A 25,433-nucleotide genomic window follows, 5' to 3' on the forward strand; every position below is an offset into this window, starting at 1 on the left:
AAAATCTCACGTCTAACAGTTAAAGCTCTCGACGAACCAAGCTCCGTCTTATATTAGAGATCTTATTGCTCCATGTTTCTCCTAACAGAGCACTTCGTTTACTTGTGGTTCCTAGAGTTTCTAAAATGGGAGCTTTCGGTTCTCAGGCTCGTCTCTTGTTGAACCAACCTCCAGTTTCTGTCCGTGAGGCTGATACCCTGTCTACTTTTAAAACTAGACCGAAATCATTCCCTTCCGATAAATCCTACAGTTAGGGTTGGCTTGGGTTTCCTGAGCCATCCCTTAGTTCTGCTGCTATAGATTTAGAAGCTGGTGGACACATTTCTTCACTCTGCTGTCTCTCCATGTTTATACATGCATTTATTGCTGTCATTACCTGTGTTTTTTTTTTTCTCCCTCAATAATAACCACACCTGGACCAGTCCTTCCTTATTCGTCTGTCTCTTTCCCGTCCTCTAACCCCAGCCATCTGAGGCAGATGGCCGCCCATCCTGAGCCCGGTTCTGCTTCTGCTGGAAGTTTCTTCCAGCTAATTGTTCCTTTCCACTGTCGCCAGCGTGGTTGCAAAGAAGAGAGGCAACAAGAAGATTCAACACAATCTGCTGGCTTCCTTAGTTAACTTTTACTAATTGGTATTTCTTAATATACTGACTGTGATTGTGTTGCATTATAATAAAATTAAATTGACCCCAAATGGATTTGAATCTGGATCTGAATTGGGTTTTACATTTGGACTTGTTCTGCTTTCTTTTGTAAAGTGACCTGAGATGACTTGTTGTGAGTCAGTGCTGTTTAAACTGAATTCAAACTGAATTGAATTCAGACTTCTTGATGTTTTCAGCTGGTGAGGGTTAAAGAGTCTGAGATCCTGAGAAATAAGAGTGGAGCTACTGAATGACTCAGAAGGCCTAAACAAAGACCAAATCCACAGGGTTTTTCCCCCCTGTATTGTAGAGCGTGTGACAATATCCCAAATACGACTAAGACTTGAGTGTAAATAAAAGTGTTTACCTTCACCTACGGTCATGAACTTTGGGTAGTAACTGAAAGAACGAGACTGCGGATACAGGCGGCTGAAATGAGTTTGGTTATCCGGGAGGGACTCGGAGTAGAGCCACCACTCCTCCACATCGAGAGGAGCCAGTTGAGGTGGCAAGGACGCCCCAGGGACGTCTCCCTATAGGAAGGTGTTCCGGGCATGTCCAACTGGCCTCAGACCCAGGGGCAGGACCCGGGACACGCTGGAGAGACCATGTCTCTCGACTGCCCTGGGAACGCCTCGGAATCCTCCCGGAAGAGCTGGAAGAGGTGGCTCAAGCTGTTGCCCCCGTGACTCTGGAACAAGCGTCAGATAATGGAAAACGCAAATGAAGTGGGATACTTATGACAAAAACAAACAATACCTGACTGAGAGCCCAATGATCTTGTATTAGCAGCCTAAATTTAAACACACTCCAGTATGAAGACAATATAGTCTTTCCATCGAAGGCAGCCTAATAACATCACAGTACAATAAATTCAATTTAATTCAGTTTATTTACACAGCATCAAGTCACAACAAAAGTCATCTCAGGGCGCTGTACAGAATCAGTTACACTGTTATCCATCTAAGGAAGCCATTAGATTTGCATTGAATCTTCACTTCGCTGCAGTCCCTCATCCTGAGCGGCACGTTGGCGACAGTGGAAAGGAAAAACTCCTTTTGAACAGGCAAAACCAGAACCAGGAGGAGGACGGGCGGCCACCTGTCAGAGAGGAAAGGAAAGAGACACAGACAGAGACACAGAATGTCTGGTCCAGGTGTGGTTCCTATGGCAAGAAAGACAAAAAAGAACACGGGTTAATGATAGAAATAATTACAAATACAAACATGGCGAACAGAGTGAGGAAATGTGGTCAGTTTGTCCTCCAAATTTAAGCATATAGCAGCAGAACTAAAGGATAGCTCAGGAAACCCAAACTAACCCTAACTATAGGATTTATCAAAAAGGAAAGACTTCAGTAAGCATTAATTTAATGTATTTGTGTGTAAACCTGGACAACTAGGAGTCAAACTTGTGTCGGTCGTTTCCTTTATTAAGACCAAACTTTATAAAACAGAAGCAGGAAAGGTTTTTTTGTTGCTGAACTTCGACTAAAACAGCTCGGGGTTCTGTTACAGTCGGGTCGTATCGATAAAATGTTTTGTTTTTTATTTATTTTTAATATTTTGTTTATAAAAAGGATTCGTGGTGGCGTTGCGCGGGTTCCCGGGTTAAATCTAAACTCCGCCGCCCCGGCTGTGGAGGAAGTGCAGCTCGGCTGACGTTGACGGCGGGAAAGTGGGCTGAGCCGTCGGAGGATATGAGCTCCGGCGGAGGCGGGAGAGGAGGACAGACAGACACGGCAGAGGAGCGAGGCGGAGAGGGACGATGAAGCGGCCGAGAGAGCCACTGAAACCACCAAAATGCGCCCCGAGCGGCGACGCCGGACCGGGCTGGGGATAGACACAGCCGACGGAATGGGTAAGAGCTCGCGAATCATCTAAAATCGACTGGGAAAACAACCGAAAACCACTGAGCCAGGCGAGGGGGAAGGCAAAATGGAGGAAAGAACGACGGTTAGGCGCTGCGTTGTAAAAAAAAATGGCCATGGCGTGCTGACGGTGAGGAACGGGATAAAAAAAAAAACTTATTTTTTCGAGCTTAAATCGTCCGAAGTCGTGTTTTCGTCGACATATTCGGCATGTTTGGCACCTCAGCTTCGAGCTGGGTGGATTCGTGTGCGGACAGGCGCGTTTATATTCGGACTATTTGGAGTTTTTTGAACCTACGCATTTAAAATTTCCTTTGTCCTTGAAAGGGCAAATGCCCCCCGTCTGAATTTCACTCGACAAAAACCACGAAAATACTCGAATGTTTCGTTATTTTTCAACGTTGTATGGCGTTTAGTTGACATAAACACAACAACATAAGGCACATTTTGGTTATTTTAAGTGTATTCAATTTTTTTTAGCTTTTCTGTCGAATCACAAATAAAGAAAATACTCTAAATTGACGATTGTTTTTAACCTGATCTTTATATAGGCTTTGGAAATTCAGGTTGTGGGAAGATTTTTAAAGAGGTATTTATTTTGTTTATTAGTTAGGGTTTTAAATTGATAGTAATAGATTGTGAGAAGTTGCCAAAACGCTTAAAACACAACTTTTCACGTTATTTTCTTAAATCTTGACACCACACAAAACTATGTTTAAAGAGATTGTGTGCTAAGGATTTTATGTGTTATAAAAGCTTAGATATACTAAGAAATACATAACAGGGTGTTGGCTTTTAACCCTTTAAGGTACTGAATGGTGAAGTTGTATAAATAGGTACATAAATGTTTCCTTTTCAAGCCAAATTACTTTCACAGCACATAAAGACACATTTTCATCCCAGTTATCTGTAACTGGACTTACATGAAATAGAAGATATCCTGAATAATGTAATAAAAATAAATAAAAAAAATAAAATCACCTTATTTTCATTCTCATCGACGAGGTTGTGGATACTTCCACATTTGACGACAGGTACTATACGTGTTAAAAACAGACCTCACAGGGCATTTAATGTTATGTATTTGAGCCTCAGACGTTATTTTTAAATCCCAAAGATTAGTAGCACCCTGCACATAACAAAATGTCCGCTGTGAGCCATTCTGAAATGGATGCCACTGTTTAAGACCTGCGTAGTTGCATTCTCAGACAGCTGATCTGTGTCAAAATAAAACATTTGCATGAGTAAATATGCAAATGATTACATATTTCTTAATACGTTAATGAATCGTTTAATAGTAAAAAATAATCCGGGGCAATTAGACACAAGTAACCTGTCTGTGGTTGCTACAACTGTAAATTCAGATTTTGGTAATTGCTGTCAGAATAATAATCATAATAATTTTTGTTTTACAGGAACTCCCTTTGATGGTTTCCGGGTTTCGCCGGAGAGGAAAGGTTGTTTCGGCGAGCTGGAATGGTACGTTCGGCTTTAATCGGACGAAAGCACGTTTTGTGTTCAGCCCTTTCTTTGTCCCGGCTGCAGTATACGCGTGGCCACCAGGGAGTGCTGTTGCCTCATTGACGTTCTGATTTATTGTTCTGCTTTTTTTAAGGTTTCGCATTTAGCCGCCGTGAGTTGAAGAACTTCCGAAGGTTGCTGCACGGAGAAAAATTGTAAGTACTGTTTTTTTAAGATAAAAAGAAAATTTGCGAAGTCTATTGCGTGTTATGTTACGCATTTTCTTGAAGGCTAAACACGGCCCCCTAGTGTGTGATTTAGCAAGGAAGTGTTTAGAAATTAAAAATGCATGTTGTTGCTCAGTAACTGATGTTTGTTGGCTAGTTTAAAACTTTAATAATTTAATTATAACTATCGTACACACAGAATCTTCATTTCCTCGCCCGTCTTACTTGTAGCTACTTTAATCAAAGCGTAACTTGATGTCAATTACAGCGTTTTAGCGTGATGACGATTGTAGCAAAACACGTGACATGTCCGCCCAGTGCTAGCTTACGTTTGTAGTGTAAATTTAAACGATTAGGAATTCCGCAGCTTTAGTTTAATTATCTTTTAATTATCTAAAAAATAAGTTTGAATTATATATGATAGTCTTCAACTTGGATAGCGGCTCTACAAAACACGTGTTCAGAATAATTGCGTTTAATTCTGTTGTCGTACTTTATTGATAACGACTCAAGTGACAGCACGCTTATTGGTCACTTTTTAACACGACGGCGTGTTACAGTATGACTAATGCGGGGTGGGCGTGTCTCAATAATTAACACAACTTTCTGTGAACAAGTTGTGTCAAGCAACTATAATTATTGTTATTTGGAATAAGAGCTCTTTTCACACGGTGATCCTGTGGGGGAAATCAAAGTTGCCGGTGATAGTCCACGTTGCCCTTTCATATTGACCAAACTAAGCCTTCGTACTTGTCTTCCAATATCGAAGCAGTTTGGTAATTTCAACATTTTCAGTTAAATGTGTCGATTTGACACGTTGGCTCAGTTCCTTGGCCACTTCGACAGCGATTTCAGCTCCCCTTTTTGTTTTTGTTTGGCTCCTCTCACGCTACGGCTGTACGACGTGACCTCAAAAGACGAGCTCTTCTCAGAGTTTCTTTTTGGTCGGTTCTCAATAGACCAATCATGCTGGTCTAAATTGCGCTAGTGTGTGCTTAACCACATTAAGCCACCATCTTGGACGCAAAGTGGGACGTCAAACTTACCAACTAGCATCTGTGTCGGCCTTCCATACTGCCTGAGACGGGACGGCAGTGGATTGGCTTCAGCTCCCATTGGTCGTTTCATCGATGCAGGAAGAAGAAGTCGGCGCTCCACGAAGGCACACCAGATCTAGATTAACCAGGAAGAGTACTCAGGCTTGGACGTGGTTTCTGTGTGAGGGTCCACCAGTCCTCCAGGTGGCGATAATGAGCTGGTGTTCCAACGGGAAAAGAAATGCAAAGTGTTCGTCGGGGCTGCGGTAGCTCGGTAGTCAGTGCTGAGTTCTTGTAATCCTGAGACTGCGGGTTCGAGCCCAGGTTGTCAGGAACGTCATTCGGCACAAAAACAACCGCAGAGTTTGGTTGCTGTGGTGACTCCTGCTGAAGAGACTGGTCAGGAAATTAACCCAACAAAGTATTTATCACTAGGATTTCAGTTCACATTTTGTGTCCTTGTAGCCTCTGAATGGATGAAGATTAAAATGCTGAAGACTGCAAACATCTCTGCACATTTTATTTTTAAAGTAAATATATAACTTTTCGATCGTCTTTGGTTCTTCAAACATTTATTTACTTGGTCGTGACTTTGGTGCCATCTTTTCTCGTTCCCTGTGGCCCTTTTCCCCATGGGCTCACCTTGGTCCTACTTGGGTCGATGCGTGTTTTTTCCATTGGGTGATCCTACTTGCTCCCAGCTCGGTTCTTCGGACCTACCTGGGCGAAGCTCCGGGCTAGCTGATGATTTTACGTCAGCAGACTGCAGGCAACTAATTGGCCAGGGACCCGCGTCATTGGACACATCATGGTAGCAACTGCTTCAAAACATCAATTTTCTACGGCCACGCCGACTTGCTTTTATCTGGTGTGATTACCGCGTGGAGCAGCCTCGCTGTGACGACCCCGCCCACATTGAGGCGGCCCTCTGTTGTATGGAAAATTACTGAGACCGTGTAGACCAGTGGTGTCCAATCCTGGTCCTGGAGGGCCACTATCCTACGTGTTTTAGATGGTCCTCCTCTCTTCAGCAGGTCTTCAAGTTCTGCAGAAGCCAGTTAATCACTGATTTATTTAAATCAGGTGTGTCAAAGGAGAGAAACCTCTCAAGCCTTCAGGATAGTTGCTCTCTAGGACCAGGATTGGACACCACTAGTGTAGTCCGATTGAATTAGGGCGAGACGGGTTGTGCTACACTTGACAATCTAAAAATGGCCTATAGTTGACCTTCGTGGATATGCAGGTGGTAAAATTAGCCTCCCAGTCTAACAGGTGCACTGCCAATCATAAATTAAGCTTTCTGTGTGCTAACAACTTGAAGTCTATTCATGGTCTGACAACATTACCGACACAAGGACTCCTCAACGTCATCTTTAACTGTGATTACACTGTTGTTAATGCTAAATTTGTTAGCTGGACCATTAATGACAGCAGTCTGCTGTGCGGTCCTACTAAGCTGAAATGATTTTCGTGAGGCGCACAAAATGGCAGTGATGTAGCAAAAGCTTTGTCCATCCACTTATTACAGAAGGATCCCATCTTGAGGTTAAAAAGAATATTATTTTTCAGTCCAAAAAGCTTTGATGCATTGTGTGAATTAAAACCTTTACCGTCACAGGTTACATTTTTTCAAACATTGCAATGTAAAAATGTACAACCACCCATCGTACAAATGAAAGTCTTCAGAACCCCAGGTTAAAATCAAAGGTTAAACTTCTGTTTCAGAGCAGCAGGACAGACGTGGCTTTATTCATTTTGATACATGCAAGCAAAACAATTACTGGAGTTTTAAAATGTCATCAATAAAACATAATTAAACTTATGTATTATTTGTTAAGGATGGGATGTTAGATGTTCTCCACAGATAATTGTTAGCTTTGAATAAATTTGTTTTGTAGGTAAACAAACAAACCCTCCTTTCGGTGGAAAAAAGGAAACACAAAGATAACGCCAGACTGCTACATGGATCAATTGTTTAAGTTAATTGAATAAACTTTGTAGATTTTGCTGCCAAGTTTACAAGAAGTTTCCCAAGAACAGGTGGATCCACATCCATGATAATTATCATTCAACACATATTGTATATTACCATCAATCAAGAGGTGTAGAATTTATTTATATATAAATACACACACCTTAATGTGCCTTTAGAGTGGCTTTCTTCTGAAGGTTGTATGTTTATAAATCCTATTATTGTGATAAATTATTAATGTTATTTAAAGTCAGGTCTCCGTTGGTCTTCATTCACTACAGTGTTTTGATTGGAGCTCACCTGTTAGTTTTTGCTCCTGTGAAAGTAAGAGACGTTTGGATGTTGTATTAATTCTTGTCGTCCTCCACAGAGGAGACACGGAGGACTGCTGAAAAGATGCTCCAAGTGGGAAGAAAAAGAAGACAACTTGGTGAGTTTCGCTCTTTGACCTGCTGTAGGCATTCATTCATAGTGATTAGATCATGTTAGCGTTTTTTTTTCTTAATCCAGTTTGAATAGACCAAATGTAAATTCCACTCATGTTTAGTTAATCTTCAGTAAGTTTGATATTTTTGTTTGCAACCAAATTTAGTTGTAATGTCGTACAAAATGGGTAGATGGGAGCTTGTGGAAAGAATGTAGCATTACACGCTTTAATAATAAATTATCTTCATTGGTTTTTATAGACGGGAAGCTACTGATGCCACCTGGTGGCACTTCTTGTTAAATAAAAAGCTAAATCTTTCCACAAGCTGCTGGCTTTACCCCTTTTTTTTTTCGTTTGCCAAAATCTCTGGCAGCTTTTTGTCCCATTTTACCAAGCCTTTAGAACTTATATATCAGGATAGATTTTGTTCTTAGAAGCTAGATGTCCCTTTTTTGTCTAATCGTGAACAGTAGATCCAGAAAATTACTGATCAGGAGCTTTATCAGAGGATGCTAATGTGTCTATTTGTTGTTGGCTTTTTTGGGGTAATTCTGCAGCAACTTGGTTGTTTCCGTTTTATCGTTAATTTAGTTTTTATTTCAGTGTTTATTCAAAGTTTTGGTTGTTATTGTGTGAACATCGCTGCTGTTCAAACCGACGTGTAGGCTGTCCGCTCATTGTACCCTTGGTGGCCACCTAAGGAATCCCCCCCCTTTTTTTGGTCCTAAACGTTAAGTCATTTATAACTTATTGCAGACTCTGTTTTTAACGTTTAACTCAACTCAACGCTAATCCTAACCTTAACGCCGAACAGGGACTCTGATTTGTTCTGTTTAATGTGGCTAACAAATCCCTATGTACATTGTAGTTTTGGTATTTAACAGAAACGTTCAAAGCAGTTTAATTCAGTAATTTGGTAATTAAGTTTCTCTTTTAAATGTAAATTATTTAAATGAATGGTTAATTCAGAATGACACGTTTCCTTGCAAATGTTTGCTTGACTCTTCAGCTGAAGGCTAGCCGAGGATGTAGTTTGTTATTTTAGTTTATGCGTTGTTAAACTGTTAATCATTTCCTATTTCAGTTGCATTGTGGGCTTACAATTTCCCCTTTTTTATTTCATTTATTTTTTTATCAAGACCCTACTCGACTGGATATTTCTGCTGTGGAGACAGCGTTGTTTAACGCGAAGATGACGAGCGATTGCCAAATTTTGACAAGATGAAACCTTTTTTTTTTCTGACTGGACATTGGGATTTATTTTACTTTTTTACGTTGCATATCCTTTTTTTTTTACCGCATCATGGACTTGGCGGATCTTCGACGCTAACTACACTTTGGACTCGTAGACAAAGTCAGCCTTTTGTACAATTTATATTCAAATGTTGTTTTGAATAAAGTGTATGTCCTCGTATTTATCACTGGCTTTGTCTCATTAGCTGATACAATGGTGGAAACAAACAAAAAAAGATCATGATTGTTTTGTTTTTGAGGCACAAAATTGTTAGCATTGGTTAAAAATTTGGTTAAACTAATCAGGTTTGCATTTATTTTGTGCCAAGGATAATGTTTTATTTTAACCAGGCTTCCTGGCTTCGATTGGTTAATTTTACGAACTACTTTTTAATTTGTTTTTTGCTTCCAAAAAATTAGCATCTGGATCGATAGCTGAAATGTTTACCAGTTTCTCTTGGTTCATCTGGTTTAAAACATAAAAAGCTATAGGTTATAGCCCCACACTTTGTTCTAAACTCATATGAAACAAGTTTTTTTTTTTTTTTTTTTTTCCTACTACTAGAATGGAAGGTTTTGCAAAATGGCCACTGCTCGTCCTTATTCCTGTCTGACCAGGAAGTGACGTAAACGCTGCAAAACGCATATTTTCCCCAAATCCCTTTACTAATTCCTCCCCTTTAATTTATAGCAAAGAAAGCTTTGGAGCGCGAGGCTTATGTGTCGGAGGGGAAAACCTGCATTTAGGTTTCTATAAAAGTAGATTTAAAGATAATAAAAAGGGGGCGGGACTTAGGCATCACCTGAGCGTGGGGTAAATGGAAATAACGTCAATCAAAGGCGAAGCTTTCAGAGCAGGGAAGGAGCTCTTAGATGGCGGCTGAGCCTCGGGAAGGGCGCCACAGGCTTTCGGTTCGCCGCTTCTCTGGCTCTGCGGTCGGTCGCTTCGGCTCGGTTTTGATTTCGTGGCTTCGCGGTTGCATTTTTTGTTCTTTAACGGGGTCCTTTTGCGTTTCTTGGGCTGTTTTTTCTTTAATTTTTTTCTACCCCAAGCCGCTGCTGTTTCGTCGTTGTTTTCCACCCTGGCAGCCATGACGCGCCTCCATTTTAGCTGCTCGCCTCTGTGGCTCTGACTCCGCTCCGTGCGGACCCCACAGGCCTGCCAGCTTCACCGAACCGGCCTGCTTATTTCTTATTTTTCCGTTCCTTTTTAATCTGTCGAGTTAATATATTTTTACAGGCTTAAGCAGTATTTTTCACCATTATTAGTATTCGACGAAAAAAATTCGACATTTAAACTGCGACACGTATTATTAGCGGCGCCTTGTTCTTCGCCTCGAATCGACATGTTTATGTTGTGTTTTGTGTAATTTACTGACTTTTCTCCTCCGTAGTTTTGTGTTTTCTCTCATGCTTCATGTGATGACGCAGTTAAAATTGTCGGCATGCGGCTCGATCCGTGGACTATATTGAACAAACACAGGCTTGGTTTTCACCTTTTTATTGTCCCGGCACCTGTCATATTTCCGGTCTCTTGTTATTCCCCGACGTAAATAATGATCTTTATATTATTCGGTTTAGTGTCTTTTTTTTGTCCTCTCGTCCTGCACAGTCTGGGTTATCAGCTGCCATCGGAGCTAAGGCAATCCTGAGGGGGCTTGTCTGATATTTTCATGCCTCCTAACTTTTTCGACAGTAAATACCAGGACCTTTTTGTAGGATTTTTCAGCACACTACGATGATGAAGAGCAAAAATAAAAAGCTAGAAGATGAAGGCTCGACTCAAAGCAATGCCTCAAGGTATGATCCCTTACACTTTTTTTTTTACCTTCTGTTTTCTGCTCTGATTGTTTACCTTTTCGAGCATGGTTGACCACCTGTGTAACATTTGACGTGGTTTCTGAACACTGTCATGAATGACCTTGCTATTGTTTTAATAGCCACACCCTGATTTTTTTTTTCCTACCATTTTCTGACCCTCAACACTGAAGGTTTCAGGCCTGCTTTTTGTTTAGACATTTTCCCACAACATGTAGCTGTCCGACCTCAGGGTGAAAACTGTCCTGTACTCCATGATTTGTCACCTTTTTTATATTTTATGACCTTGCCTTACACTTTGGGACTGCATTGCACCACTTTGAGAAAAAAAACATTCTTCAGGTTTTAATTCATTTCAAGCATTGCTTTGCTTATTTTGTACAAAAATAGGCTTTTGAATGTTTCTTTGCAGCTTCCTTATTTGTCTTATTTACATATTAACTAAATTCTGCTTTTCTCAAACTTGTGCTCAAAGTTAAGAAGTTTGGATTGAATTTAAAGTGGTTTAACACTGCTGTTTATGTTTATGAATGTTATTAAAATACCTCTATTCAACCTTAAACATTGTAATAAGTGTAAATAACTAGTAAAGCTTAAACTTGTCCACTCTTGTGTGTTTTGAAGTTGTCCATGTTTACCTTTTTGTTTCGCATTATGTAACTTTTTAAGTGGAGTTCTTTATTTTATTGACCTTTTTTGACTTGACAGGCCTTAGTAAATAAAGAGTGAAGTTTATCAACACCATTTTTTATTTAAGAATTACTCATCCAGGTGTTTCCTAAGAGTTTTGTATTATTTTAGATATCCTAAAGAGTATTGTTATTAAGAGAACTTTGTTTTTAAACATGTTTGTGTGACTTTAAACCTGGCAACATCTTTATACTCTGGTAGGTTTTAAAATGTGCCTGAAAACCCCAACATTGTCTAAAAGGACTTTTTCTTATTGAAAAGTGTAAACATTTCTAAATGTACGCTTTAAAGCCGCATTGAAATCAGTGAGAACTTACTTTTAATAAAGATATTGTCATGTCATTTGTATGGTGTTGAGACGATCCTGAATCCAAATGATTTTTGCACAGATTTTGTTTCCCAAATTAGGCTTTCAGTGCAGTTCTTGCTGTCATTTTAGGTGAATAAAGCAGCTAAAAGTTGTAGTTTTTATCTTTAAAGTGTTTGGAGCCTAATGAAGGTAAGTAACAGTGTCAGCATTTTGCTGACTGAATGCTGCAGCAGGTTACATCACACTTGTAGTTTTGTGTGTCTGAGATCTTGTGGCAGCCATTTTAGTATTTTTGAGCAAAGAGTAAAATGTCCTCTTCAGTAATGAAAGCTGAACCTTTCTCTTTTTTTAACTCATAAACATGCACTTAAGGTACTCAGATCTATGAAATGAATGAAACTTAAAACCCAGAGGCTTTAAAGTAATATAAATATATTAGCACATTTCCATTTTCACACACTCAGTCTCAAAATGGCACTTGCTTTGTGTGCCCAGCTTGCTTATCTGTATAAAACCTCAGCTCAGAACTACACACGAGGAACAGGAAGTGCCGAGACCTTTAAAAGGAAAAAAAAGCCTGCTCTCCGCTCTGTGATTGGCTGGACTTCTGCCTAGCAACGCAATAGCCAATAGTTATTCGAGCTTGCGTCTAAGTCCCCCCCACTGCTAAATCCTCTTAAAGTGGCAGGAGCCACGTACTTCCGTGTTCCGTTAAAGGGGCAGCTCAACCTGTAAAATCATGTTTTCACTTACAAGGCTTTTATTTTTTTACACTTTAAATTTAGTGTTAGTCAACTAAGTCGCATTTACATAGTTTTATTTTCATATTGTTTAAAAGAGGGATAGAATACATACATTTAGAATTGTAAGTAAATATGGCTCCTTTTTTAAAATAAGTAATGGTATTAGAGATGAAACAAGTAAGCTTGTAGAATAATTCTCACATTTAAAAAGCACAAGGTTCTGCGGTTTCTCTTCAGACAGTGGTTCTGGTGTAATAAGGCCTACAAATTTATTCTTTGTGAGTGAATCAACCAGTGACCCCATGTGGACGAAGATGATATTGCAAGCAGTCCTGATTTATTCAGAGTGACCCGAGTCACAAACCATGGCCAGTATGGTTCATTTACTTTGAATTTCATCTAAGCTCTTAATATAAATCATGCGTCCATGAAGGAAGAAAGGGTTATTTTCAGTTGTACATCATCACCGCCCTTGTGATTGAAAATTTAAGTCACATGGGAGCTGATGTACCTGAGGAAAGAGCTGCTACTACCTGTGTGGACAGGGTCAACGCCTTCAGATACCTCAGTCATCCACATCCCAGCGAACTTCACCTGGATCCACGTCATTCGGCCGGTGAGGAAGACTCAGCAGAGGCTGAAGAAATTCAAGCTACCGCCAGCCAGCAGCAGCTCCCAGGGGGTGATCAGAGCAGCCTGGAGCATGGTTGGGATGGCCCCCTAATCCCCGCGGGACATCTGCCAACAGAATCCTGAAGGAGCCCTGCAGCATCATTAACACAGAGTATCATCTCAAGGCCTTTCTAAACCTTTTAGGTGGCTCTATTAGATCTATTTGAACCATTTGTGTTTTCTGTTTCTTCTAAAGAGGTGTGCAGTTTATTTTTGGACTTCTAAAGTAACCTCGCTTATTGTGATTTTGAAATGTTGAAAGGAAAAACTTGGCGCTTGCTCTGCAGCAACAACAACAAAAAAAAAGATTCAATGCGTTCTTCTCCCCCGTAGCAACTCGGCCTCGGAGGAGTCCAACCACTCCGGCTCGGAGTCGGGAAGCCAGTCGGAAAGCGAGCACGGCAGCGAGAGACGGCGATCGCACAACTCCGAGTCAAACAGCTCCTCCGAGTCGGAGAGCCGTTCGGAGTCCGGCAGCGAATCGGCGGGGTCCAAATCGCAGCAGACCACTTCAGAGGTCAAAGACAAGCCGGTTAGGAAGAAGGAGCGCCTAGCTGATGTTAAAAAGGTAACATCAGCTCCACCTGTGGAGCCCCGCTGCTTCTGAACCCGATTAGAGGTTCTGATAATTAAGGTTAAGGTCACATGGATTATTAGAGCTCTAACTGGGATTAAGGTGCAACACTCAGGACACAGTTTGTTTCCTTCCTACTCTTCTGACAGAGGTTTATGATATATCTTTGTCTCAAGCAGGACTTGAGAATATAGTGTGCTGAAGTAAAGAGAGGAAATAATGAAATTTCTAGAAATAAAGCTGTGCTAAGAAACACGTTACCATTTAACTCATTAAGACCGGATGGAGGTTTATCTCAGTTAGTTGGGTTGTGATTTTTACATGCTTCTGATCCTGATCGCATCTTATTTTGTTTTCAAGAAGAAAAAAGGCCTGTTTTATTTTAATTTAAACCATAACATCACCTAAATGATAATCCAAATTATGGGTTAACTTCACGCCTTCAACCGGTGGTTGATTTTATTCATTTGGGGTCTAAATTTGTTGGGTTCTTGGAGGTAATTGAACCGTTTGTTGGCAGAACAGCCCGAACGTAGATCTGTAGGCCTGATCCCCCCTCTGCTGCGATTCGGTCTAAAAGGTGACAGTAATCATCAAAATGGAAACTGGGGGCGAGTTCGATTCGTGCCGCAGTCTTTCATCCGTCCATCCCATCTCTCGCCTGCAGATGTGGGAGGAACATCCGGACATGTACGGCGTCAGGAGGTCGAATCGCAGCAGACAGGAGCCGGCTCGTCTCAACATCGGAGCGGAGGTGAGCACGCTGACGAGGCTGGAGGAAGAATATTAAAAAACAAAACAAAAAACCCCAACCTGATAGATCATACTGAGAACGAGTTGGCGACTCGGATCCGGTAGACGGGCTGCTTGCGCCATCTAGTGGATGTTGTGTTGCAGTTCAGTTCGGTTTCGCGTTCAAATGTCCGCTGCCTTCACAGGGGAGCAGCGACTCCGAGAGCGAGAGCCCAAAAAGAAAGTCGTCCCGGATGAAGAAGGAGTGAGTACCAGTTCTGTTGTTTTATGTAAACATTTGATCCTTACTTTATTTCTTTTATTAGACAAGGATTTTCTTTTCCAAAGAAGCACATAAATTCACACACATTTAATTCATACAGTAGTCCTTTCTGTGTCTGTGCTCATATCGTGAACATTCCCATTTCCTGCCTACCTATAAATGGGTATCTGTTTGTGCCTAGAAACCCAGGTGACGTTCTACATTTTCAACCAAATTTCTGCTCAAATCGGTGGCTTTTATTTATTTATTTTCTCCTCCCCTGATTGGGTCGAATCATGCTGAGCACCTATTGGCCACGCTTCTTAATGCAGTTTGGATTGGGGCCCTGAGGGTGAACTTGTGGCATTTCTTTGTTGTAAGAAATATCTGGAAAGATGATGACTCAAATGATGATGATGAAGAGGAGGATGAGGAGACATCGGACAGTGCAGACAGTGAGCAGGAAGAGAAAAAAGTTAGATCCAGACGACTTCCTGCCAGAAGGTAAGAAGTGGAGCAGAGCCTGGCCATCAGACAGCTACCCACTGATCTCCAAATCATGTTTCCTTTTTATTATTATTATTATTATTATATTTATTATCCATCTGTCCTTCATTCTGTGGATTTAAGTTAAAACCTGATTGTGAAAGTTAGTTTCTTTACCCCATTTTTCCATTTAATTTTATTTTTAAACTTCGTCAGCAGCTCTAAGCAGCTTCTGTGTTTCTCTGGCGTGAACTTTTCACAGACCTCAGGCCAAATCCTCGTCCAGGAAGCAGCCGTCTCAGAAGGGCAGGAAGTCGAGGAAAGCTGAGTCATCGGCAGAAGAGGACGATGACGAGGACGATGACGAGGACGATGACGAGGACGAGGAAGACACTCCCAAAAGACAGACGCGAAGAAGGGGGGCCACAAAAGTCAAAAGGTGATTAATTGACTTTGTTTCATCAACGTTTAACGAGCCGGTTGTTTATGATCATGATGTTTTCTTTCTAAACCAAGTCAGGAACAACTAAATATATTCTGTTTAAAATGTAAATAAATAGTTTTTTTATTATTATTTAAGTAACAGACAGTATGTTTTCTTCTGAAACTGGCTGCTCGTTTTCAGTTTGATGTGATGAAGTGTTTAAACAGAGTGGGTCAAATGAAACATCAGCTTACGTCACAGGAAGCAGATTTTCTCAGATTTATCCCGCCTTGCCTCGCAGCTATAAGGAGGACCAACACGACTTCGAAACCGACTCTGACGACCTGATCGAAATGACGGGGGACGGCGGCGATGAGCAGCAGGACGACGACAGCGAGACCATCGAGAAGGTCCTCGACTGCCGAGTTGGCGGCAAAGGAGGTAATTCGCTCGCCCCCGTCCAGCGGCGGCGGATAAAACTGGCCTTCGCGAGTCGCTGATGGGTGTTTTTTTTTTTTTGTTTTCCCGCCTAGCCACCGGAGCCTCCACCACCGTGTACGCCGTGGAGGAAAACGGGGACCCGTGTGACGGTTTCGACCCGGAGAAGGAGGAAGGGGAGACCCAGTACCTGATCAAGTGGAAGGGCTGGTCGTACATCCACAGCACGTGGGAGAGCATGGATTCTCTGACGCAGCAGAAAGTCAAAGGCTTGAAGAAGCTGGACAACTTCAAGAAGAAGAACGACGAGCTGAACTCCTGGTGAGGGTCTGTTTCGATTTGTCCTCGTGTCCCACCCGGGGGGGCGTTCTCCGTTGACTCTGACTCTGCTCGCAGGCTGAGGAAGGCGTCTCCGGAGGACGTGGAGTTTCATAACTGCCAGCAGGAGCTCACCGCCGAGCTGACCAAGCAGTTTCAGTTTGTGGAGCGAGTGATCGGTGAGAAACCGCGAGGCTGCGGGCGCCGTCTGTCCGTTTCTCTAACATAAACCAAAACTTAAAGACTTATCGTGTAAACTGAACAAAGGTTGAATAATTATAAACTAGACTGCATTTTCTGTCAATTAGTCTGTGTTTCTAAATGTTTCTTCAGGGCTGAAGCAAACAGCTCTGACTTTTAAGTAACAATTTTACATTCATTAGCGATTAATAGTCTCCAAAGTGTTTCTTAACCAATATATCATTTAAACTAAGCTTTATTATCAACAGCAACAAAAACAGGAAAGACGCCTGGCTCTTCTGACTTTCCCTGTAAGTACCTTTTCTGATTGGCTGCTGAAACTTTACAACCTTTTTTTTTAAAATTTAAAAAAACAACTTATTCATTCACATTTCTGTGAAGCTGCGTCTCTGCTCTCCTCGATAACTCGTTGCGTTTTGGAAAACAGCTCACAGCCACAAGACCTCGTCCTCTAACGAGCCGGAGTACCTGTGCAAGTGGATGGGTCTGCCGTACTCCGAGTGCAGCTGGGAGGACGGCGCTCTGGTCAGGAAGAAGTTTGAGCGCTGCATCGACAGCTTCATAAACCGCAACTCCAGCAAGACGGTGCCCTCTAAAGACTGCAAGGTTAGAGCGGAGCCACAGCTTAAAAACAGGGAGGGTTTTAGTCTTTTTTTTTTTTCCTGTTCTGTGTTTATAAAACATCACCTCCTTATTTCAGGTGTTAAAGCAGAGGCCGAGGTTTGTCGCTCTTAAGAAGCAGCCACCGTATATCGGCGACAAGAACCTGGAGCTGAGAGATTATCAGCTGGACGGGCTGAACTGGCTGGCTCACTCCTGGTGCAGGTATCCCGCCAACAGATACGGTTCTGTCATTGTTTTATTATCACGTTTAAAAAAAAAAAACAAAACAAAACAAAGAAACGAGACACAACCTCCCGCTCCCCCCTCAGGTGTAACAGCGTCATCCTGGCCGACGAGATGGGACTGGGAAAGACCATCCAGACCATCTCCTTCCTGTCGTACCTGTTCCATCAGCACCAGCTCTACGGGCCCTTCCTCCTGGTGGTGCCTCTGTCCACGCTGACCTCCTGGCAGAGGGAGTTTGAGACCTGGGCCCCGGACATGAACGTGGTGGTGTACCTCGGAGATGTCATGAGCAGGAAAACGGTGCGTTCAGCTTCACTCGGCTCATCTCCGTGGGTTTTACAATACAAACTTACTTTCATTTTTTTCTGTCTGCAGATTCGTGACTACGAGTGGGTGAACCACCAAACAAAAAGAATCCGTTTCAACGCACTACTAACCACTTATGAGATTCTGCTTAAAGACAAGGTGGGATTCTTTATCCTTGTGTTCCTGCTTGTGTTAACCAGGAGGGGTCTGTCGCTAACCGTGCTGCTGACGTTTGACTTTAGGGTGTCCTCGGGAACATTAACTGGGCTTTTCTGGGCGTGGACGAGGCCCACAGGCTGAAGAACGACGACTCCCTGCTCTACAAAACCTTGATGGAGTTCAGGTCGAACCACAGACTCCTCATCACCGGCACGCCTCTGCAGAACTCCCTGAAGGAGCTCTGGTCGCTGTTGCACTTCCTGATGCCCGACAAGTACGTCCCGCGTCACCTGCTTCGGAACGTAAGCAGACCGTAGCCCAGTTCGTCACCATCCCAATTCTTTGTTTTGCCACCCGCAGGTTCGACTCCTGGGAGGATTTCGAGGACGACCACGGGAAAGGGCGCGACAACGGCTACCAGAGCCTTCACAAAGTCCTGGAGCCTTTCCTGCTGCGACGGGTCAAGAAGGACGTGGAGAAGTCCCTCCCCGCCAAAGTGGAGCAGATCCTTCGTGTCGACATGACCGCGCAGCAGAAGCAGTTTTACAAGTAGGTTTTTTTTTTTTTAACTTTTCGAGAGGTTCCCCATCAGTGGTTTAGAGAAGCCGCGTGGTTCACGGGCTGCTCTCCCTCGTCTCTGTTCTCCAGGTGGATTTTAACCAGGAACTACAAAGCTCTTTCCAAAGGCACTCGCGGCAGCTCCTCGGGCTTCCTGAACATCGTCATGGAGCTCAAAAAGTGCTGTAACCACTCTTTTCTCATCAAGCAGCCTGAGGATGGAGACGGAGAAATGCAACAGGAGAACCTGCAGCAGGTGCGTTTCCCTCCGCTCTGAGCTTCATCCGCTCCAGCACAGCACTCTGCTTTTATTTATTTATTTATTTAAATATATTTTCTGACAACCAGCTTCCCTTTTGTCCTTCAGGCTGTAGTGAGGGGCAGCGGGAAGCTGGTTCTTCTGGACAAGCTGCTCACTCGACTCCGGGAAAGAGGCAACAGGGTCCTGATTTTCTCCCAGATGGTCCGGATGTTGGACATCCTGGCCGAGTATCTCACAAAGAAGAGGTATCTGTTTCAGGTGAGGTTTGCACGGTTCGGTTGGGTTCAGATTAAAGTGATCCTGCCAGCCTACAGCTCAGTGGCTGCTTATCATATATCATAAATATCATATATAATTATAACCTCGCCTTATATTTGCTGCATAAAACTGGTCCTGTTCTTCAAAAAGGAACCAGAAAGACCCGTTTCAGTGTCTGCCTCTTGGGTTTTACACTGAAGGGCCTCTCGGAGACTACACTGAGCGGATTAGTCCCCGCTGAAGATCAGATATCAGTGTTTGTCGCACACGGGCTTCATGTGTTTATTTATACCAACAAGTTATTTGCTGCTGGAGACCAGCTGGAGTTCTGCAAGTCACCCGACTTGGATTGTTTTTGCTCTTTGTGCTCGTTGTGTAAGCTTGCAGTCGCAGCAGAATAATGTAATGCCGGGCGCCGATGGCTTTAAAGGGTAAATCTGTCCTGTTCTACGTTGTTCTGTTCAGCGGCTGGACGGTTCCATAAAGGGAGAAATCCGAAAGCAAGCACTCGACCACTTTAACGCGGAAGGCTCAGAGGTATGTGAACTTCAGATTATATCCTAAATATTTGCTGAAGCTGCAGTAAAAACGACAGTCTCTCTAAAGTTAAAGTTGTAAAAGAATTAAAAGCAAATACTGCATTTAATTGTAACACAGATAATTTTTCTACTCTGTCAGCTTTTATTTTGAAAGGAAGAGCAGTTGCATAAAATGTTTTATCTGTTCTCACTGTGTTATTGAGTCTGTTATTTTTTCCTTGCTCTGCAGGATTTCTGCTTCCTGCTGTCGACCCGAGCCGGAGGTTTAGGCATCAACCTGGCCTCGGCCGACACGGTGGTCATCTTCGACTCTGACTGGAACCCTCAGAACGACCTGCAGGCTCAGGCCAGAGCTCACCGGATCGGGCAGAAGAAACAGGTGATTCCCCACCCTCTCCCGTCCGCGGAGAGGAGCCGCCGACGTCGGCTTCAACTTAAACCCGTGCTGCTCCTTCACAGGTCAACATTTATCGGCTCGTCACCAAAGGGACAGTGGAGGAGGACATCATCGAGCGGGCGAAGAAGAAGATGGTTTTGGACCATCTTGTCATTCAGAGGATGGACACCACGGGTCGAACCGTTCTGGACAACAGTTCAGCAAACTCCAAGTGCGACCTACTGCTTTCATTTATTCAGCTGTTTTATTCATGTTTCGATCTGAGCTTGACGTTTCTGCTTTTTATTATTAGTTCGAACCCTTTCAACAAAGAAGAACTGACAGCAATTCTCAAGTTTGGTGCAGAAGAACTTTTCAAAGAGGCCGAAGGAGAAGAACCCGAGCCTCAGGTACCTCAGGGTGGGACCCGCCTGCTGGGGACAGAAACTTTCATGAGCTGAACAGAGAATTAAAGCGTTTCCGGGTTTCTGCAGGAGATGGATATCGACGAGATCTTGAGATTGGCTGAAACCAGAGAAAGCGATCCAGGCTCGAGCGCCACCGATGAGCTCCTGTCACAGTTTAAGGTGCCGCCATTTTGTTTGTCACATGAAGCCACAGCCGCAGGTCTTGATTCTCTTCGTTTTAGTCACCATCTCCTCTTCCTTTTTGTTTTGTTTTGCTGCAGGTCGCCAACTTCTCCAGCATGGAAGACACGGCTCCAGATCTGGAGGAGAAGCCGATACGGGATTGGGACGACATCATTCCCGAGGAGCAGTGGCGGAAAGTCGAGGAGGAGGAGAAGCAGCGGGAGATGGAGGACATCTTCATGCTGCCCAGGAGCAGGAGCTCCAACAAACGGGTGAGGGTCTCTCTCTCCCCCAGTCCTGCTCAAAAAAACCATCACTTCCCAAAAAAGCACTCTGTGTTCGGGTCGAATCGCTTGAATTCCCTGAAGCCCCGCCCTCTGATGGTTTTTCAGGCGCAGGCCAACGACAGCGACAGCGACGTCGGCTCCAAGCTGAAGCAGCGTTCGTCGGGCTCGGAGAGCGAGACCGACGACAGCGACGACGACAAGAAGCCCAAGCGGAGAGGCCGACCTCGAGCTCGCAAGAACACCGTGGAGGGCTTCACTGATGCCGAGATCCGCAGGTGAGTCGTCCTGTTAAAGGTCCGATTCGTTCACGTCCCCTCAGAGGAACAGTAAACTCACTCAGGTTCCTATCGACAGGTTCATCAAGGCTTACAAGAAGTTTGGAGCGCCCCTGGAAAGGTAGCGGGTTGTTTCCTCGACAGCAGATGGACGTTTCTCTTCATTGGCTGTTCGTTTCATTGCCTGCTTCCTGCGTTCAGGTTGGAGGGCATCGCTCGAGACTCCGAGCTGGTGGACAAGTCCATCGCGGACCTGAAGCGACTCGGCGAGCTGATTCACAGCAGCTGCGTGGCGGCCATCCAGGAGCACGAGGAGCAGCTGAAGGAGAACCCAGTTGAAGGTTTGTTGCGCGTACGGGGAAGCTTTTTTTTTTTTTTGACGATTTATTTCTTCACGTCTAAATGTGACACGCTGTTATTCCAGCCAAAGGTCCTGGGAAACGGCGAGGAATCAACATCAAGATTTCAGGAGTTCAGGTCAACGCCAAGTCCATCATCCAGCACGAGGAGGAGTTCGAGCCGCTTCACAAGGTGGTGCCCCCCAACCCCGCCGAGAGAAACAAGTGAGACACCGCTGAAAAACGTAAAAGAGTTGCTTTCTGGGTGATTAGTTGAGAACAAGACGCTCAGAATCGTCGACCTTTCAGGTTCGCGCTGACGTGCCGGGTGAAGGTGGCTCACTTCGACGTGGAGTGGGACCTGCAGGACGACGTTCAGCTCCTCCTCGGCATCTACGAGCACGGCTTCGGCAACTGGGATCTGATCAAGACCGACCCGGAGCTCAAACTTGCTGACAAGGCGAGCAGAATTAATTTATTCCTGTCGCTGGTGTGTGTGTGTGTGTGTGTGTGTGTTAGAGAGGACTCGCTGTAATGTTTGGGAATTAACAGAAGTTTCTATAGGAGTAAACCTGGAGTTTAAAATACTGAAGGTAGCTCCTAACAGGAAGTTTAGAAATAAGATATTTTAGCAAAGTCCTGACTAAAAAATGAGATAAAGATGTTAACATGTTTGTTTCAGAGCTGTGAAATGCAATTTCCTGAAATGAATTTTGTTTTTTTATGTAGATAAAATAACAAAAGAAAAGCCCAAATAATGATCCGATAACTGAATAGATTTCTTCAGAGTCGTGTGAATAAAAGGACATTTTCTGTCCATAAATGTAGACATTTTAATTGATTTCAGTGAAAACAGGTTTTTGTTCAGAGGTGAGAGCACAAATTTGGAAAAGGATTACAAGAAGAAGAAAAAGAAAACAGTTTATTGCTCTCTCGGCTGTGAAAGTGATGTCCTCGTATATAAATGAGGTCATTAAATTAGCAGCCCGTGAACGCAACAGGAGACCCATTTAACATTCGGGAACTTTCTCCCCCAGATCCTTCCAGACGATCCGAACAAGAAGCCTCAGGCCAAACAGCTGCAGGCGAGAGCCGAGTATCTGCTGAAGCTGCTCAAGAAGGAGCAAGACAACACGGACACGGCTAAACCAGGAGAGGAGGTTTGTTCGTGTTAACCGGCAGCCATTTTTTTTCCTGCTGAGGACTGCGAAACGCACAAACTAATCCTTTTCCCCCTCCCGACTCGTCTGGTTCCTCCCTCCAAGGTGAAGGCGAAGAAGAGGAAGCCTCGAGCGAAGAAGGAGAAGGTCCTGAAGGACGAGCAGGGCAACGAGATCTCCTCCCCCCGGCTGTCCGACAACCCGTCAGAGGAGGGCGAGGTGAAGGTCAGAGTGAACGCAGGCGTCACCCGTCCTCTGATTCCAGCCCGCGGTTTTGTCACGCCGCTGACACGACCTGCCGCCTCGTTGTGTTTTGAGCAGGACGGTGGAGCGGAGAAGCCGGCCGTGAAGAAGAGGCAGAAGAAGAAGGACAACAAGGAGAACAAGGAGAAGCAGGGAACCCCGAAAAAGGAGAAGGAGGGGGACAAGGAGAAGAAGGCTTCCAGGCCCAGGAAAGAGAAGGTCTGTCATCGATGGATACAGACAGACAAACGACTTTTATTTAAAATATGTGATCGCCAGGGCAGGGGTTAATGGCTTTTCTGTTTGTTTTTGTTTCTCAGGCCAAAGGAGCCAAAGGGAAGAAAACTCAGGGTCCAGTTCACATAACAGCCGGCTCGGAGCCCATTCCCATCGAAGGCAAGGAGGACGACGAGCTCGACCAGGAGACCTTCAGCATTGTAAGCTCTCTGATCGCCGGCTCTGCACAGGAGGGGAGGTGGTTTTCTCTAAACGTGTGTGTGTGTGTCTGTGTGTGCAGTGTAAGGAGCGCATGAGGCCTGTGAAGAAGGCCCTGAAGCAGCTGGACAAACCGGACGAAGGGCTGTCGGACCAGGAGCAGCTGCAGCACACGCGCACCTGTCTGCTGAAGATCGGAGACCGGATCACGGAGTGCCTTAAAGCCTACAGCGACCCCGAACACGTGAAGACATGGCGAAGGTACCGCCGTGGTTTCCGCTGAATTTAAAAACTGTCTCTTTTTCGAGCCTTGTGTTTATGCCGCGCCTTCCTCCTCCTCCTCCTCCTCCTCCTCTCTCTGTCAGGAACCTGTGGATTTTTGTGTCCAAGTTTACCGAGTTCAGCGCCAGGAAGCTCCACAAGCTTTACAAGATGGCCCAGAAGAAGAGGTCGCACGAGGAGGAGGTAAGCTGCCCCCTGGGGGAGCGTCCGGTGCCGAGCGGCCGCGTGGCGTCAGCTCTGACTTCTCTGATCTGCTGCTTCCAGAAGGGGCACAAGAAGAAGGAGGACGTCTCTGGAAGAATCAAATCGTTCCGACCAGAAGCTTCCGGCTCCAGCCGGGACTCCACGGGAACTCAGCCGTCCTCCAAAGCGTCTTCTCACGCAGCGCAGGCCGGACCCCACGGACACCACAGAGAACCGTACGGCGGCGCCAACAAGCGCCACTTCAGCAGCAACGGTGACTTAACCTTCGGGGATCGCACCCTGAGCGGCGAGACAGAAAAGGTGATCAGGACGTGGGTTGGATTTGATCCGCTTGTTGTCTCCTTCCAGATCGAGGAGACTGGCAGAGGGAGCGCAAATACAGCTACCCCGGGAACAGCAGCCAGGTGTGGCAGGGGGAGCGCCACCATCCCTACGACGCTCACCGCTACAAGGATCACTACGCTGAGCGGCGCCCGCACGGAGATCCATACCGCAGCTCGGGCAGCTACCGCAACAACACGTCTCCTCGGAAAAGGACGTACGAGTCGTATGGGAACGACCGGGACCACAGGGGACACCGGCCTTATTACGACAGGTGAGCGAAGGGGGAAAAAAAATGGATGCTGACGTTCATTCCTTTTAGTTACCAAAATGGCGTCCTGACCCAATGTCTTCCAGGCACCCGGAACCCAAACGAAGACGCCCCGACGATTTCCACCCCGGATACCACCAGGGAAGAGAAGGCCCTCCTCAGGACTTCAGGAGGATGCCAGACCACAGACTGCCAGGCCCCTCGGGGCCCGACCACTACGGCAGACCCTTCCACCCCGACAAGCCCCCCCCGCTGCTGGACCCTCGCTCCCCGCAGGCTCAGAAGTCCCCGCTGGACTCCCGCTCGCCGCTGGAGCGCCCCATGGAGCCCAGTGTCATGGCCGACCCCAACTGGAACAACAGGAAGGCGTAGAGTCTGTCGGGCCGGGCTCTGGGTCAGAGTGGCGCCTCGGCGGTTCTTAGCTCCCTCTGGTGGCGGCTGTGAGGATTTCTCTCCCGGAGGAAGGAAGACGTTTGTTTCCGTCCGACTTTAAGATGGAAAATCTCCAACTTGAAACGGAGCAGCTCGTCAGTCAGGACTGAGTGGAGCGCCGGAAGAGGGTTAGTCCCATGGACTGAGGAAAGGAAAATTAGGAGACAGTTTCCTAAAAGTGCCTGAAAGGATCGGCCTTGTGATTAGCAAACGTTCCCGGAGGAACCATCACGCAGACTACTTTATTTTATTTTCTTATCATTATTTTTGTATTTAGCTTTAAGTATTGCAAATGATGTCATTATAGATGACGCAGCCGAATGTGTAACTTGTTGATCGTTTGCACCTTGGAATAATTTTGATCATGTAGCCGAAACGATTCATGGATTTTCACCACGAGCTGAAACAAAAAAACAAAAAAAACAAACTTCGCCTCGGTCGCTCCCAGGTGATCATTCGTCACGGTTTTAACAAACACACGTGTCTCATGTGTCCAAACTAAATGTTCGTTCTGTATAATTTATTGTAAATCCACTTCCCCATTCCCCCTCGGCTCTGGTTGTTGGCGTTCGATCCGACTCCTGCAAAGCTTCAGAACACTAGAAACCAGAAGAAAACTCCCCAGAAGCCTCTCAGTATTATGCCGGAGGAGGAAGTCAGCACTTGTCTGTTTAAAAAAAAAAGCTCAAAGACCTTTTTCTGCCCGTGTCAGCCACACGGTTGAGGCCAAACCGCTCCACGAAAAAAAG

The 25,433-nt window shown here is 44.8% G+C and overlaps 1 protein-coding gene across 3 annotated transcripts; it reads left to right on the forward strand.

Moving 5' to 3' along the window:
- Positions 1-2,348: 2,348 nt before the first annotated feature.
- chd2 (chromodomain helicase DNA binding protein 2) lies at positions 2,349-25,433 on the forward strand. Of its 3 annotated transcripts, none has more exons than XM_037978170.1 (42): positions 2,349-2,504; positions 3,930-3,993; positions 4,130-4,190; positions 7,582-7,641; positions 8,723-10,671; positions 13,438-13,672; positions 14,346-14,432; positions 14,617-14,675; positions 15,054-15,176; positions 15,421-15,597; positions 15,884-16,023; positions 16,116-16,341; positions 16,417-16,517; positions 16,788-16,829; positions 16,967-17,145; positions 17,240-17,364; positions 17,472-17,688; positions 17,764-17,853; positions 17,937-18,127; positions 18,214-18,402; positions 18,502-18,667; positions 18,779-18,931; positions 19,397-19,468; positions 19,700-19,849; positions 19,930-20,078; positions 20,160-20,256; positions 20,341-20,433; positions 20,535-20,708; positions 20,829-20,998; positions 21,078-21,119; positions 21,200-21,339; positions 21,423-21,561; positions 21,646-21,796; positions 22,374-22,496; positions 22,602-22,721; positions 22,818-22,958; positions 23,060-23,176; positions 23,257-23,435; positions 23,540-23,639; positions 23,721-23,913; positions 24,009-24,255; positions 24,339-25,433. In XM_037978170.1, the coding sequence occupies exons 5-42, from the start codon at positions 10,610-10,612 to the stop codon at positions 24,622-24,624; spliced, it is 5,445 nt and encodes a 1,814-aa protein (XP_037834098.1). In that variant the 5' UTR covers positions 2,349-2,504; positions 3,930-3,993; positions 4,130-4,190; positions 7,582-7,641; positions 8,723-10,609; the 3' UTR covers positions 24,625-25,433. The 3 variants fall into 3 exon arrangements, with proteins under 3 accessions (XP_037834098.1, XP_017261268.1, XP_017261269.1); XM_017405779.3 differs by having other exon boundaries at positions 8,778-10,671; XM_017405780.3 differs by lacking the exon at positions 15,054-15,176 and having other exon boundaries at positions 8,778-10,671.

The sequence above is a fragment of the Kryptolebias marmoratus genome, linkage group LG11 (genome assembly GCF_001649575.2).
Source record: "Kryptolebias marmoratus isolate JLee-2015 linkage group LG11, ASM164957v2, whole genome shotgun sequence".
NCBI classification, from domain to species: domain Eukaryota; kingdom Metazoa; phylum Chordata; class Actinopteri; order Cyprinodontiformes; family Rivulidae; genus Kryptolebias; species Kryptolebias marmoratus.